At 28.5% G+C, this 16,141-nt stretch overlaps 1 protein-coding gene across 2 annotated transcripts; it reads right to left on the reverse strand.

Annotated features, from left to right (window-relative positions):
* Positions 1-289: 289 nt before the first annotated feature.
* On the reverse strand, positions 290-15,825 carry LOC145838212 (uncharacterized). Of its 2 annotated transcripts, none has more exons than XM_082945773.1 (19): positions 15,775-15,825; positions 14,918-15,094; positions 14,463-14,537; positions 13,959-14,132; positions 11,200-11,231; positions 10,932-11,004; positions 10,554-10,688; positions 10,068-10,176; positions 5,262-5,455; positions 4,998-5,033; positions 4,064-4,183; positions 3,539-3,708; positions 3,204-3,275; positions 2,644-2,726; positions 2,270-2,354; positions 1,886-1,924; positions 1,432-1,587; positions 698-896; positions 290-466 (listed from the first exon to the last, which is right to left on the reverse strand). In XM_082945773.1, exons 2-19 carry the CDS (start codon positions 15,084-15,086, stop codon positions 414-416), a joined length of 1,974 nt encoding a protein of 657 aa, XP_082801899.1. In that variant the 5' UTR covers positions 15,087-15,094; positions 15,775-15,825; the 3' UTR covers positions 290-413. The 2 variants fall into 2 exon arrangements, with proteins under 2 accessions (XP_082801899.1, XP_082801898.1); XM_082945772.1 differs by having other exon boundaries at positions 1,432-1,590.
* Between the last annotated feature and the right edge of the window lie 316 nt (positions 15,826-16,141).

Here is a 16,141-nt window from a genome sequence, read left to right on the forward strand (position 1 = left end):
AGCTTCACACTAACACAAAAAACATTGAAAATAAATAAGTATAAAATATTAGCAGCTTTTTAACTTTGTATCAAAATTCATAAAATTTTATAACATAATTAAATTAAATATAATCAAAATAGAATATCCAAATCGTTATACAGATACTTCTTGATAAAACACTTTTTCAATGATTTCTTTTAATTATAAAAGACATGTGTTAGTAAAAATACAATAACTTAAAATGTATAAAAAAACAAATACTTAATTAACAAATCTTACTTTACTCTAGATGACATTGTAAAAACATCAAAAAGTTTTAAAAAATTGTACAAATAAAAAATATTTTGAGATAATTCAAATGAGGAATGCTTATTAAGAGGTCTTTATTTTTTCTGATAATAACAAATTAAATTTGTTTATTTTTATTTCAATTAATAATATTCTTCTTCAAATTCGTCTTCAGCGACACCGTAGTTTTCGAGGCCTGAAAAATATAATACAAATAATAAAACAAAATAAATTAAAAGTAATAAAACGTTTTGTTTACTGAAATTGATAATTTGCAAGTTAAATCACATATTTACATATTGTTTTCAGACAGGGAGGAAAAATATGTAAACAAATAAGTCACTGAAAAGTTCAAACATTTTTAGAACTAAACCATCAGTAAAACACTTAAAATAAATTTTTCAAACTATTAAAAATTAATACAAACCGAGGCCGTCTTCCTCTTCTTCCTCATCGGAATCGTCATCCGGGATGCCGTCCATGATTTCCTCTTTCAGGGGGTTTTCCCCAACCAAAGACTCATTGTTCTGCTTCACCTCAACGCCGGCATCTTCGCTCTCTTCAATTTTGTCCGCTTTGATAGGAGAGCTTTCTTCGGTGCTTGCGGGAGAAGACGGTCTGGGTTTCTTTTTAAAATATTTTTTTTGTTAATTTCATTTTTACATACACTAAAAAGCTATTGAAAAAGAGTGCTCAATATAAAGAGCTTAATTATTAAATACAATTTATTCAACAACTGCCAATTCAAGCTTACACCGTTTCACCTAGAAGGCTCTTCAGAGCTTTTTTAACTGACAACAAATATCAATTAAAAAGCTGAATTGACAATCGTTGAATATATTATATCTAATAATATTTTTTTATTAATTTTTAGTTCATACTGTTTATTTATACTGTTAGAAACAACCATCAAAAAATGTTAAGCCTTCTGCTAGCAGAAGAACTTATTCACAGATACTTAGAACTTTACAAGAAATAATTGAATACATAAATAAAAAGGCTTAATTTATTCTTTACACTTCAAAAACACGTAACCTTATACGCTGGCTGCACTATAAAACATTTTTATACAAAAACTTTAAGCGAAGAAGTCTACTGTTTTCATTTTTTCTTATAAGATACAGAAGCATCAATTTATCTAAAATGAACGATTGCTCGAACCTTGGGCGATGGGGAGCCGATTATTTTTCTTGGCACAAAAGTTCTCTTTCTGTTGTAAACAATTTGTTTTTGTGGCGAGGAGACAGTCTGGCCACTAGCGCCGCTCGAGGGCTGTAAATTCGACCCTTCAACTTCAACCACGGGCTTCAAGGGTGACTGCTGAATTTGATTGAAAAATTGTTATTTTATCTACTGCATAACGTATTCACTATTTTCAAACCGTTATTGAACTATTCGTTTATAACTGATTGATTGTGGAACTGTTTTATGATTTTTTTTTCAGCAATTATGTTATTAAAAATATACATAAATGGTGCACACCTTTAACTTGTAATGATTTATATTGAAATTCATGTAATATATAACTTAACTTGTTTTATATCAAATTGACCATCTACAAGGTAACAGTTTTTTTTTATCTACAATTAATACGCAAACTATAAAACATTCTTACCTCACCACCTTCTGTTGGTAAATCGAGAGGGTGGGTTATCTGAAAAAAATATTTTAAAATGTATTCATTTATAACTTGTCAGGCAGTTTTTATTCTAAATTATTTTGAAACAACTTTTTCTCCGTAGTTTTAAAAGGTATTGTCAAATTAAATGTTTCTATTTGCTTTTGATTTTTCAACTTTATAAAAAAAAACTTACATTTATCTGTTTTTAATGAACTGTATATAAAAAAAAAATTTAATTAGTACCAATAACTTTTACAATGTCACATAAACAAGTGAACTTCAAATATCAAAAACAATTTATTCCAAGAAAAAAAGTGTTTACAGTTCAAGTTCGCTCAACTAATTTTTAAAATATTTTCTAACATGAATATTACAAACCCTTTTTAACACGTCATAGTCCACATTTTTGCTTCTTGTAGTTTTTTGGTACATGTTCAAACTTTCAGCGGCACTAGTACTGTTTCTGTTAATCGTACTTTATATATATACCAATGGTAACACTTAGTTTTGAAATACTTTTTAGAAAAATTAGGAAAAGTGAGGCATGGAATTTCATTTATTATAATACGCAAACAATAATCACATTTAATTTTGTGAATGACTTTACTGAAATAGATATGTGTGTAAAAAAAAAAAAATTCTAATCATATTCACCAATGGATGCACTTTTTTAAAGATGGCAAAATAAAAAAATAGTGCTTTCGTTTTCACAAGGTGTTTAATATTTTATTTTATTATTTTTATTTACATACGTGTAATCGACGGGTTTCCTTCTTTTCCTCTTTGCTTTTCTCTGCTGTTCCAACTCGTTTTTCTTTTTTCGCATTTCCAGTCTCTTTAAATACTTTACGTTCAAGTTCAAAAAAACTAAATATTCAAGTACAAATACAAAATTGTTAACATCCGTGCTTGCTTGACATTAATTGATATTTCATTTCGTTAAAAGTTTATTTTTACATATTCATACACCAAGCTAAATTTTCAACTACCTGTCTATCAACTTTTTTACCAAATTTTACCTGACAAACCTCAGTTCAAAAACAACGTTTTCTATGAACTAATTATTTAAACAACTTTACTGCTGTTGATGCATCATATAATAATATGCCACTTTACTTCTTATCTTAAAAATGACCATCGCCATTTGTGTTTGCATTACAAATAAACACAAGTTCTTCTGTAACAATTATCATAACTTCGCTTGAAAATATTTTTGTATAAAGTTAAATAGACTTGCAAGTTTTTGAGGATGTAAAATTCATGTTAAACCTGTTAATCCGGGAGATAATATTAAATTAAATTTCAGCAATACCTCGTCGTGATCGGGGTTCTTCGCTTCCCACGCTTTAGTTCTCTGAACAATCTGGTCGAAGGGAACTATCATCTAAAATAATGTATAAAATAAATTGCATATAATGTAGAACTTATCAATTTCAGTTTTGTCTTTGATTACAATTTTGATCATTTGATCATAACTGCTTTTTTAATAAACTTAAAGATTAAACAAAAATAAGCGGTCGACTGATTTCATTTTTAACACAAATTCTTTTCATTAAAGCTAATTCTGTGCCAACAAAACAACAAATTTTAGTTTTTCACAAGCAAACAAATTTTTTTAAAACCAAATATACATTTTGCCAACAAAACCTGGTTAATTTCATCTTCGTCGATGCCGGTGAGATCGAGCTCGCCGTCACCCTCTTCTCCCTGCTTGTCAAGTTTCTTCTTGGGGGATTTACCCAACCCGATCATGTCATCAGACAAACCGCAGTTCATGATCCTGCTCCTCATCGACTCCGCGTCGTCTTCTGCCGCTTCTAATTTTTTCGAACGGAAAATATTCATAATTCGTTACACAAGATGTTTTCTTTCGTGCGGAAATTATTTTGTTTAAAGTTATGTGGTGGTATTTCTCAAATAAAAACCTACATATTTACAGAGCATAAGTAATATTTTCTGTTTAGACGTGTATTACAAATTTAATTTCAACACAAATGGTTTTTATTTCTACACCTACATGGGGGATTATCAGTATTATTGTTCGTTTAAGATTTTTTTATACAAACATTGAAGTGGCCACTTTTTAATTTTCTCAAAACACCATTACATACTTATCAAAGTTTTCAACAACCTTCTAAAACTTCTTATTTCAAGACAATTGTAAATTCAAACCTGGCGACTTGACTTGGGGATTGCATGCTGAATAAGAACTTCCTAAATTAGTTCCTTTCTTCAAAAATTTATCAGCCAGCGCATTGGGGTCCTCACATTTCAACAATTTCTTAACAAATTCTGAAAGAAACAAGAAATATATTTAGTTTAGATTCACGTAACCTCCGAAATTAATTCTGGAAAACAAAAGTTATAATTAGTTTTGTGCAAATTTTGTAATGAAAAAAACTACTATATTCAGAGTGCACTGAGATATGTACTTTTTTTTTCTTGAGGTAAACCAATTCCAATACTTTTAAAAAACCTTTTGAAGTAAAATAGGTAACTTTTTAGCGTAAGCACGTTAGAGATAACTGAAAAATTTAATTCTAAAATAAGTTTTATGCATTTATGTTACTAGAAGTAGCTGGAGTTTTGTAAACATCAATTTGAATGATAAACATTTATGCATCAAGTACTTGTAATTTTAAGTACACTTGACTAATCAGGGTTGCCAAACACTTTTGAGAGACTTCCTCCAGGTTTTTAAAAGATTTTTAGGTCTATTTTTAGTTTAAAGCTAAGTTTAAAAACTGTGTAAGTAGTATAACATTACTGAATAGATTCTGTATAGCTATTTTAGATGTGTTTTTTATCTATATGGTAGATTTTTCCTGTCAAATTAAAATTTTAGTAATTAACAATTTGTTTAGTAAAATTTGTTTCTATTAGTAAAATTTGTTTAAAATTCCAGGTTTTTTTTTTGCCTTAATTGTCAAATTCCAGGTTTTTTGGCAACGCTGACTAATAAACCACAATAAAAAACGAACTAAGATTTAAAATATTATGTTTTTTAATAATTCAAGTTTCTACCAATTAATATTTTAATAAACTCAAAACAAATTTACTATAGATTAAATTTATTATTTCAAAAACAATAATTCAAAATACTAACCTTCGTGTCTTCTTTTCTTACTCTTTTTTTCATGAGCTTTTAAAACATTTTTTTTGTTATTATAAAAAAATTAAATTTCTTTTTTGTTAAACATAAATCTTAAAGACGACATGCTGAACTGTTTGAAATTTACTAAAGTTTTAAAATTACAAGTAAATACCTAAAACATTTATTTCCATTAATATTGAACAAGATTGATAATAACAAAACAACCGACAACAACCAAACAGATATTAAAAACAAACACAAACTTAACAAACAAACTTGTTTTTTTAACATGCAGCTGCTGAATGTCGCGTTGGATCTGCCTCGAGTTTTCTTCGATCTCCTTGAGCTCGTGGTCTTCCAGCTTCTTTTTGTCGGTGAAGGAAGGGGGGTCGTGCGCTTCTTCCAAGTTGATCGACATGAACTCTTTTATCGAGAGCTTCGACGAATCCGTTCTACCGAACTCCTTCATTCTGTTATCATAATACTCATTTATTTGTTGTGCAGTTTACACTTGTTTCTACCACTAGAGGTGTTCAGATGTTTCATACCAAGTAATAAATCGAAATATTATTATTATTATGTTGTTTATTGTGCAATGTTGGACTCAGGCATCAAAACCTGAGCCACTTAAACAGGACACACAAAAAGAGAAAAACTAAATAAACTTATATCCAAAACTTTAAGATAAATTATATATATATATATAAACATAATTTAAATGAAAACACAAAGTTAAACACAATATGATATACAAATGAACTAAATTAAAAGTTCAATTCAAAAAATTCAAACTTATATATTACTTAGTACACACAATAAAGAAGTTTGTCTAAAATCATCGCTTATGAAACAAAATTCATAATTACAAAATAAATAAGTAAACTAATAGTTTGTAGGGGGGAAGCGTAGGGAAACGAATATTTTTTCTTTTGTTTATAGTGGAAAATCAGTGAATTTTACTTGTATTTATTGTATTTAAATCAAATCTTTTTAGCTTTAAACGAAATTGTTCTACCCTCTCACAAGATACTATATCCTGAGGTAGTCTGTTCCACATAGCTTTTGCTCTGTGAAAAAATGCGCCTTGCCACTGACTGTTTTGAAAATCATGTTTACATTTTATTTTCAAATTATTTCCTCTTAGTTGATATTTATTTTGGGAAAAACTAAAAAACTGGGTAAAAAACTTTTATATTTGCCATTGATAATTTTGTAAAGAGTTAATAAATCAAATTCCCATCTTCTTTATTCCAGTGATTTCAAGCCAAATTTAATCATTCTATCATTATATGATGTGTAAGATATGTTGCAACGACTACAAATATGTTGGGTAAAACTCCTTTGCACAGATTCAACTTTGTTAATATCTTTTTTTAAATGGGGTGACCAAATTTGGGTACTAAACTCAAGTTTAGGGCGAACGTATGTTTTAAATAGTTTTGTCAGAATTGAAGCAGAATTAGTTTTAAAACTTTTTAATATTTGATAACATGTAGTTATTGCAATCTTATATAAATAGTTGATATGTTCATTCCATTTTAAATCTTTGGAAATATAAATTCCCAAATCTTTAAAAACTTTAATTTCTGATACCTTGATGTTATTGATTAAGAAGTCAGTTGGAGAAGATTTTTTTTTGTTAATGGTAAGAATTTTACATTTGCAAGGATTTAAGTTTAGTTTTCTTGTTTTTAACCATATGTAAATATTATCTAAAGATAGTTGTAATGAAGTATTTGACAGACTAAAGATTTTGGCATCATCTGCAAATAAGCTTAACTCACTTTTAATATCAATGTTTGAACAAATATCATTAATATAAATTAAAAAGAGAAGGGGACCAACTACACAACCTTTTGGTACTCCACTGTAGATTGTTAAAGAGTCAGAAAGCGTAATATTGATGAGTACTCTTTGTGATCTATTATTTAAAAAGTTATCAAACCAATCAATTAAGCTTTCATGTAGCCCATACTGATTTAAAATTTTTAATAATCTTTTGTGTGATATTGAATCAAAGGCTTTTTGAATATCCGTATAAACTACTTTAGTAAAATCATTTTGAGATAAAGAACTAACCAAGAATATAAGCATGTTAACAGTTGAGTGGTTGATGAACGGTTTGGGACAAAACCAAACTGTTCGTTAGTTAATAGTTTGTTATCAAAGAGATTGTGATTGAGAATTTTTACAGATACAATATGTTCATAAATTTTTGAAAAGCCACTTGTTAGAGATATTGGTCTGTAATTTAACGCATCGTGTATATTACCTTTCTTGTGCACAGGAATAATAAAAGATGTTTTCCATTGTTTAGGAACATCAGATAGTTCTAGAGAGCAATTAAATATTAATGATAGTGGAAAAATTATTGATTGGATAACATGCTTGATATAATAGGGTGGAATGTTTTCTGGCGTTTTTATGATTTTATCTTTTAACTTTTAATGTCTTCATAGATTATGAAAAAATTTTGCATTTTACTACAATTTTTTTGGGGTAACTTAAAAGACTGGTAACTCTCGTCTTTTTTGAAAACTTTTTGAAAATTTATGTTAAAAAGTGTGGCTATTTCAAAATCTGAGGTTACTGTTTTGTTTTTATCATTATCATATAAGAGATGTATGGAATTATTTAACTTAAGTTTAGATTTCATGTAGCTATAAAACTTTTTTAAATTTGGGTTTTTGCAGAATTTGTTTTCATATTCAAAGTTGTATTTTTGAACAGCTAATTGATATTCTTTAGACTTGTTTTTGTATTTTATCAAAAGTGATTAATTTGTCTTACTTTTTTTGTATAGATTCGCTTTTTCTTTTAATAACTTTTTAATATGAGATGGATATTTTTTACTTTTGTTATTTTTAGAATAAATTGGAACAAAACGTTTGATTGAGATTTGGATGAAGCTAATGAATTGATCGTAGAAATGCTGGAGATTTTCTGAATTTTTAAATAAAGAGGTCCAATTACTTTTTGACAGGAAATCATTGATGCTTTCAAAATCTGCTTTTTTATAGTCATATGAGACTTTTTTAGCAATAGGAACTATTTTATTTTCAATTTTAACTTTTAGTGAAAGCAAGTTATGGTCACAAGTGTTTGTTAATGGAAAATTAGTTAAGTGTGATATGATTCTATCTAGACCAAAATGATTGCAAATTATGAGATCGAGAATATTACCATTCTTATGGGTTGGATTTTCAATTACTTGTGTTAAAAAATTGTCTGTAAAAAAATTTAGAAAACACTCATGGGGTTTATTGAAATCTGTGCTAGGAATTCTCCAATCTATATTTGGCATATTAAAATCACCAAGAACATAAAAAGAACACTCTTTTGGAAAAACCATTTTAATCATTTTAATTACATTTTGAACAGTCAGTGCGCATCTCGCAGACAGTGGAGGAAGGTAGATACAACAAAATCTTAATTTTATCTTTTTTTAAAATTACATCTACACATAGGTATTCAAAATTGATGTTGCTAGTAGAGATAGAATCGTTTTTAACTTTAATAACTTTAAGCGAATTTTTGAAAAGGATAGCAACACCTCCACCCCTACTAGACCTATCACTTCGGTAAATGTTATGATTAAAAGGACACACTGTGGCATCGTTGACCTTATTAGTCAACCATGTTTCAGTCAAAAAAATAAATCAATGTTGTTCAAATTTATATAGTTTTCTAAAAATTAAAACTTATTTAAAACAAATCTTATATTAGTGTAACAAACTTTTAAATAGTTGTTGTTACAATTTATATAGGAAAACTTGTTAGTGTTAAAATTAATCCTATCACTTAATAAATTTATACCCGTTGACTCACGATTTTCTTTACTAATTCCAGATGTCCTGGGAGCGATAACGAAAGGGCTGTCTTGTCAGTTCAACTATCTTGTTGTTCCTTATAACATATTTTATGTTCAATTTTTTCTCATCAGCAATGGCTTGCTTAATTTTAACTTCTTTTCTCAATGTTCTGAAAGCTTCAATTTACAAGAAAGTTCTGTCAGGGTTGATGTAGATGTTTGATTCAATTTCACCACTAAACATTTTTAATCCTCTCAGTCTTAACAGTCTGTGTTTGGATGCTAAATTGTAAAACTTGACTATAATTGGCCTGATTTTGTTATCTGCAATTTTACCAACTCGATAAAGTGACTTAAAATCTTCTTTTTAATTTTATTTTCTCCTAATACTTGTTGAATAATTTTTAATTTTTAGATCATTTTTGCAACTTTCTAGTGCATTATGAGTTGGATTTGTACTTTCTGGAATGTTAAATATTATTACATTTAAAGCCTTTTTTTCTTTCAGTTTTTGTTCATTTTCAGCCTCTATTTTTTCTGCTACTAAATTTAATTTGGTACTAATGTTGGTGATAATTTCTGTTGGTTCATTTTTCTGCATAGCATCAGCATATTTGGAGAATTTAGTTTCAAACTTGTTAAATTTAGAAGAAAAATCAGACTTAAATTCTGAGAAACTTTTTTGTAATTCTGTAATTCTATTTTCTATATTGTCTATTCTCTTACTGCTGAATTCATCTTTTTGAATCTGATCACTGTTATTTTCAATGATTTTACTTTTTTCATTATAATCTTCCTTCCATTTAAGCATCTCAGCTTGAAAACAACTAAATTCATTGTCCTTCTTATTTCCAATGGCAATCAGTTTTTCTTTGAGCTGTTTTCCAATTTTGGAGGACTCAACCAATGCTTTGATTTCAGCTTCAACAGACATTTACTTTTTTATATTACAAAACCTTTTTCAATATAAATTGATAAAATTTATTGAAATATATTTGATATCTAATTGTTATTTGGAAGCACAATTAAACTGTCAGTTCAAATAAATTACAAATGAGAACAACTTAATTTACTGCGTGTTTAAAAACACTTAAAAATTGTTCTTATAATTAATCCTTCTTTCATTTTACCAACTAATTAAGTTACAAACTGTACACAACTGGAATACCTTCTTTCCGGGAAAACCCTATTTCAAATTAACCACCATCAATCGACGACACCAATACTATAACAAAAATAGTCGAAGTCAAAATAAACTTAACAAAGCAAACCTCTTTTTAATGGTGTCACTGCCGATCTTAACAACACCAACGATATCGTTCGGTTTTATGTGGAAACCATGGGTTCTGCCGGCTAAAATCAATGCCGCCCCGCAAATACCTGTAAAAATTAATTGATTTTTGTTATATTTATAGTTCTATATATATATTAAAACTCACTTAAAGGTTTTTAACCCAAGTTTTTTTTATAAGTTTATTGATAATGAGAAGGTAAAACTCTTGAAAGCGTTTTAAACTTTTAATTTACAATTTTGTTTGGAAAATCAAATTAGTGCTGCTGTTTTGCATAAATCACATTAAAATATAAATGTTGATAAAATGAAAGCTTTTGTAAATTAAATCATTTAGAACAAATGCAATTTCGCCCGAGAAACTTTTTGAAAAATAACTAGGCAATATACTACAAATCTTTTAATATACTGCTATGTCTCCTCCCGTAATAAACTTGGTACTTAATAAAACTCGAAATATTCAAACCGCTGGGCCTTCTCCCGTACGATATCCAGTCGGTTTTCATTCTTTTGACGATCCGGCACGCGGTCATCACGACTTGGTTCGCGTGCTCCCCAAAGTCCAGCATGTTCGCGTACCTCTCGATAAGAAGCGAGGGTTCTGCGTAAATAAGGCGGGAAGTTAGTCTCTCGTATAAAAAAGGCGGTAAATTGCTCTCTCGTTTCTGAACAGCGCGCGAAACAGCAATAATGTAACGCAGCTGGGGCATTTTTTAACGTCTGTTTTATTGCTAACTACTATCAAGAAAAGTGATATTACAAATGATACGAACCCACCAAAAATTGATTGTTCAAAGATTGATTACAAAAAGCGTATAAAGAAAATTAAATAAACGAAACTCACCTAAAATGGTATGTACGATACTTAGTTTTTTTATAGCCATTTGGTAGAATTTTCCCAAGATGAAAAGGTTCACCTGAATAAATTGATAAAATAAAATTATATATAAAAAAAATGTTTTATATGCTATATAATTTGCCTGCAAATTTACAGCAGTATGCACTAACTTTAAAACAACATATTATATAAGTTAAATATATATATTGTACAGCAATATGTGCCAACTTTAAAACAAAAATTTATATAAATAAAAAATAAATTATCAACTCACTTTATAGTGGTCGCTGAAGTCAATGAGCATGTCTGCAAAAAAAACAATATTAATATACTTATTTTATAACTGATGTTACAAGTTTTAAACAGTAATGTTATATAATAAAAACGTTCTGAGCCTAGTGTCTTCTTCTCAGGTGTGAAAAGAAAACTTATTTTTTGTAATGTCCATTGCCAACACTTATTTCCATAAAAATATTTTAATTTCCAAAAAATTATTTTATACAATATTCCAAACTTTAATTTTGTATTTTTACTGGTCATACGTTTAAATGAACTATACTACAACTTTTCCTAATGAAAGCATTTCAAAAATATTTTTGAATATTCAACAAGTCAATTGAGAAACAATTTAAGAGGTTTGTTATGTATATGGTTTATAAACCTACAAATAAAAGTTAAAATAAAAACAAAATCATTTAACTTTCAGCCACCAAATCATTTTCCGAGATAATTATTTTTGACCTGCCATCTCACACAGACAAAATAAAAAATTTAAACAAAATAATGAGTAACTAATGTGTGGAAGAGTGGTAATATTTACACACTTCATCTTCTACGTTTTTACAAAGTTCTTCACAACACATTATTGACAATTTCTACAAAATTTTAAAGCTAATTGAAAATTAATTGATAAATCGCTGCGTTACGTAAACTTGTGAAAAAGCTAAATGATTAAAACAAACATTGTACTTACATGTTATATTCAATGTTTATATATAATCTTCATATAAACTAAGATGGTCAAGCATTAAACAAACAACAAAGATTGTTTCTATTTTAATCATACTATAAGCAACTTTAAAAAAACATTAAAACTATAATTACAAATAATAGTTCAACTTCCAATGGGACTAATGTACCTTACAAATGATGTAAAGATTATTACTGAGACTCACATAAAAAACTTACCTAAAAACAATGCAACTTTTTAGGAGACCTATACTCCTCGCACGTTTATTAAGCATGGAGTAAAACAAAACACACTTAAATAAAAAATCATAAGACTAAAATTACATATAATTAATCTAACTGGCTATAAGATTACAGATTAGATACATATATATATATATGTAGAAACTAGTTGATTAAGGCCATAGGGGGGTCCTTTTTTACAAAAATTAACTTTGGTTTTATATTAAAGCTTTAAGTACAAACTAAAAGCCAGTTTTTATAAATTCAAAAATATCATTTAACTTTTAAGATATTATATTTTTTGTAAAATATTTCCGATATAAACGTATAGCCGCAATTTTTTTGGGGTCAATTTTCTCGGAAATTTTAAAATTCACTAAAAATTTATCTCCTTCTTCATTTTTCAAGCAACCTATCTCCTTCTTCATTTTTCAAGCAACCTTCTTCAAATTTTCAAAAAATGTTCTTTATATTATAAGAAAAATACTTTACTTATGATTTTTAATAATTTGCAAAATAAAAATTCCCATAGGGAGCCTATTATGCGGCGCGAATTTGACTTATCATATCTCAAAATATAAATAGATTTTTTTAAACAGTAAAAAGCACTTGAAGCTTAGTAAAAACTCTATAAAATAAGATCAACTTGTAAAAAACATGGCTTTAGCCCTATGGCTTTAGCTTAATAAATTAAATTTTTTAGCACAGAGTCCACCTTAAGGGCTTTTTTTATAAAAAGTTTATTACAAGACGTTCAAACTTGCAGAACTCAAGTTTCGTGCCTACGCACTCCTCAACTGCAAAACAAGTTCAAAACAAAACATCCAAATAAAAATCTAAAATTTAAGCATAAATAGAGTATGACGTAATTTTAAAACAATTAAAAATCATGTATATATATTTAAAAAACACTACGTTCTATAAATACAACTGTTTCACTGTTTTGTTAGACAGAACAGCTCTTCAGTTTGTTGATTAAAATAATATCTTAAAACATAAATCAAAATGTACATGAATTTAAGCAAAAAACTTAAAGAATTGTTATGTCACTAAATAAACCATTAAAAAATATAAGACACACTAAGTTTGCATTAGATTCAAAATTATTTAAAATAAAAGCTTGAAAAATGTTTAAAATTATTAAAAAGATCATTTCGTTTATTTATACCTTGATTTTTTTTTAATTTTGAGATCTCGTTTTTTTTCCATACTGCAGAGAGTACAGCCATGCTTTAAATTGAATTTTATTTTGTTCGTGCTAAAATTTCCTAGTTAATGCTAAGAATTTTATTTCTATCCTTCAAATCCCAGATATATTTCGAAAGCGTAGTTTTTAGTCTGTATTTACTGTTGTTAAAAGAACATTCATGCCGTGTGTACCAAATTTTAAAACATACACGTGATGAGCCAACATACTGCTTACTTTTCTCTGATGTCATTACCGTCGCTCTGTAGCAGGGGTCGGCAAAATGCGGTCCTCAAAGTCAAAAGCTCCTTGTCAGCCAATGACGTACATTTCAAAAACAATAAAAACTAAATATTTTGTAATAAAAATTGACATTTAGGCTCTTAATTCAATAAATATACTTTGTTAGTGCTCTAATATTGCTTAATTTATCATATTTTTGATCTTTAATAATATTTTTCTATTGGTTAGTAGAACTTTTTTTTAATAAATACGGCCCTCAAAAGTCTTTTTCTAAATAGTGCGGCCCACGAGCGATTTTTCCTAGGAAAATTAACCCACAGGGTACCTAAGGCAGCCGACTCCTGCTCTATATATAATAATTGTTAATAAATAACATACATAATAATACATAACAAAATAAGTTACAAACTAACGAGGAGACTTGTTTTCCTTGCAGGCAATGTACAAGCACACGGCAATCGTCACATCCTGACTCCTCCCAGTGGTCATGTTGCTGTTTGAGACGAGTCTGAGGATCCTCAAGGCTGCGATCACGTTGTGCTCCGCTATCTTGAGCGACTTGCAAGCTCCCCTGATCTTCGTTTCAGCTGTAGTTGGATTGTTGAATGATTGCATGAGTAAAAATATATCAGCTGGTGCACTAAATCATTCTCTTGTTAAAAAAGGTGCCAAATATCTCTTTACAAACTGTTCTAGTTTTAAATGTATTCTTATCTTAATTTCAGTATTAAATGTTTAACATGAAATTATTAAAACTGATTTTTGATTCAGCTGCTATTGGTTATTAACGTTGAACGCTTGTAAAACATTAAATTTTAAAAATCAGTTAAAAAACATTGTAACTTCGACTGAGTTTAATACCTTGTTCTATCCATACCACCTTAATTATTTACCTTGTTTCAAATTTAATTATTTACCTTGTTTGAACATTTCTTCCTTGTATGTACACCGACCTCCCATCCTCAGATTTGCATCATAAGCCATATTATGTCCTGTTTATTTAAACTATATATCACTCATTTTATTATTTGTTCATTCAAACCGAACTTTAAAACTATTTCCAGTACTTAAAAGCGCGTACTTAACAGGCAGGTTACTGTGTCAATTTAGGAATTTAAAATCAGCATAAAAAACTATATTTTTAAAAGTTTTTTTTTTATTTATAACAACTAAATCAGTCAACGGATGTACTTTTTTATCTAGAAAAATTAGTAAAACAACTGCATATTTAGTGCAGAATGTCTCAAACGCTAAAAGGAAAAATTAAGTGTGACTTAACCGACTCTCAAAAATTCTGGCTCAACAGGCGATTTATTACTGAAGCAATTCAAAAAACGTTAAAATCAAAACACTTGAAACCAAACAAACTGACCGTTTTCAACGACCGTCCCCAACAGCCTGCTGCTTCCGCCTTCGCCCTCCTCGAAGGCCACGGTGTTGACGATCTGCTGGACGCCCAGCACCATCCCGCAGCTGCCGCACACGAGGTCGCCGTCCTCCTTCTCGATGGGCTCGGAATCCACGCACTGGCATTTCGTCATGTTCACGTCTGTGTGGGTGTGTGTTATTGTTAAACGTGCTATTTACAGCACCTAGTTTGCACAGCCTTTTCTTATGAAAACTAATTGATTTTTTAGGAGCAACACAATTAACATTACTCAGTTTCCTCAACCTACTTGACCTGCAGGTTTCAGTTTTAAGTGAGCTTTTTGGGGCAAACTTGCTTTTTTTAACGCAGCCGAGACTGCTGAGCCCTTTTGTTGGGTCCATGCTAGAGTGTAAACAAGAGAGAACAAAAAAACACTGTGAGTTATTTGAAAATTAAGTATTACAACTTTTTTAGTTCTTATAACACAAAAGGAAATTACAACAAAAACAATGTTTAATTAATTGTGTTATAAGTAATGTGTTGCTCAATATTAAGAAAAATCAAGATTTATAAATAGATGCACTGCAAATAAATATAATGCTCTCAAATATAAGTTATGCTAAAAAAGCTAGTAAGTATTAGTATAGTAATTATACTTTTATGCAAACTTTACGAACTAAGTAATATCAATCACATAAAATACTATAGTTATATTTTTTGCTTTACCAAGTAATAACTTACATACAACTTTAAAATAAATACAGCTATTTATATTCGAAAAGGTAAAAAAAGTAAACATTTTAAAGTTGGAAATCTTTATTAAGTGTCTGCATATTATTAGCATATTATTTGGAACTTACTTGTTTTCTTCTGGTATACTTTTGATAAAACTTTATACTATTATAAAGTCTGAAAAAAAAAACTAGTCTATATAACTTTAAACTATAAAAAATCAAGACAATACTATAAACGTTTAAATTAAAGTTATTCATTTAAAGAAAAAAGCGAAAATCTTTTAAAATAACGTATAAAGTTGTATAAACTTAAACAGATATGTAATAATAACATGTCAAAACTTTATTTTAAATAAAAAAATGCATCATTTTTAATAAACTGGTTTGAATATGCTTTTTTAATTGAAATAGTTAGTGTAAAACTTATTTTAATTGTTAATAAAAACTTATCAGTTCTTAATTATTTAAATCAAGTTATTTTATTTCAAAAAGC

Source organism: Thalia democratica, chromosome 6 (genome assembly GCF_965202585.1).
Source record: "Thalia democratica chromosome 6, ktThaDemo2.hap1.1, whole genome shotgun sequence".
NCBI lineage: Eukaryota > Metazoa > Chordata > Thaliacea > Salpida > Salpidae > Thalia > Thalia democratica.

What these genes read in the sequence shown, in the direction of transcription:
- LOC145838212 (XM_082945772.1), bottom strand. Translation starts at nt 15,086, where the DNA reads ATGACGAAATGCCAGTGCGTGGATTCCGAGCCCATCGAGAAGGAGGAC. An exon ending in CAAGGAAAACAAGTCTCCTC is followed by an intron (nt 11,232 to 13,958) that starts GTTAGTTTGTAA and finishes TTTTTTTTGCAG; the next exon opens with ACATGCTCATTGACTTCAGC. An exon ending in TCCCCAAGTCAAGTCGCCAG is followed by an intron (nt 3,709 to 4,063) that starts GTTTGAATTTAC and finishes CGAAAAAATTAG; the next exon opens with AAGCGGCAGAAGACGACGCG.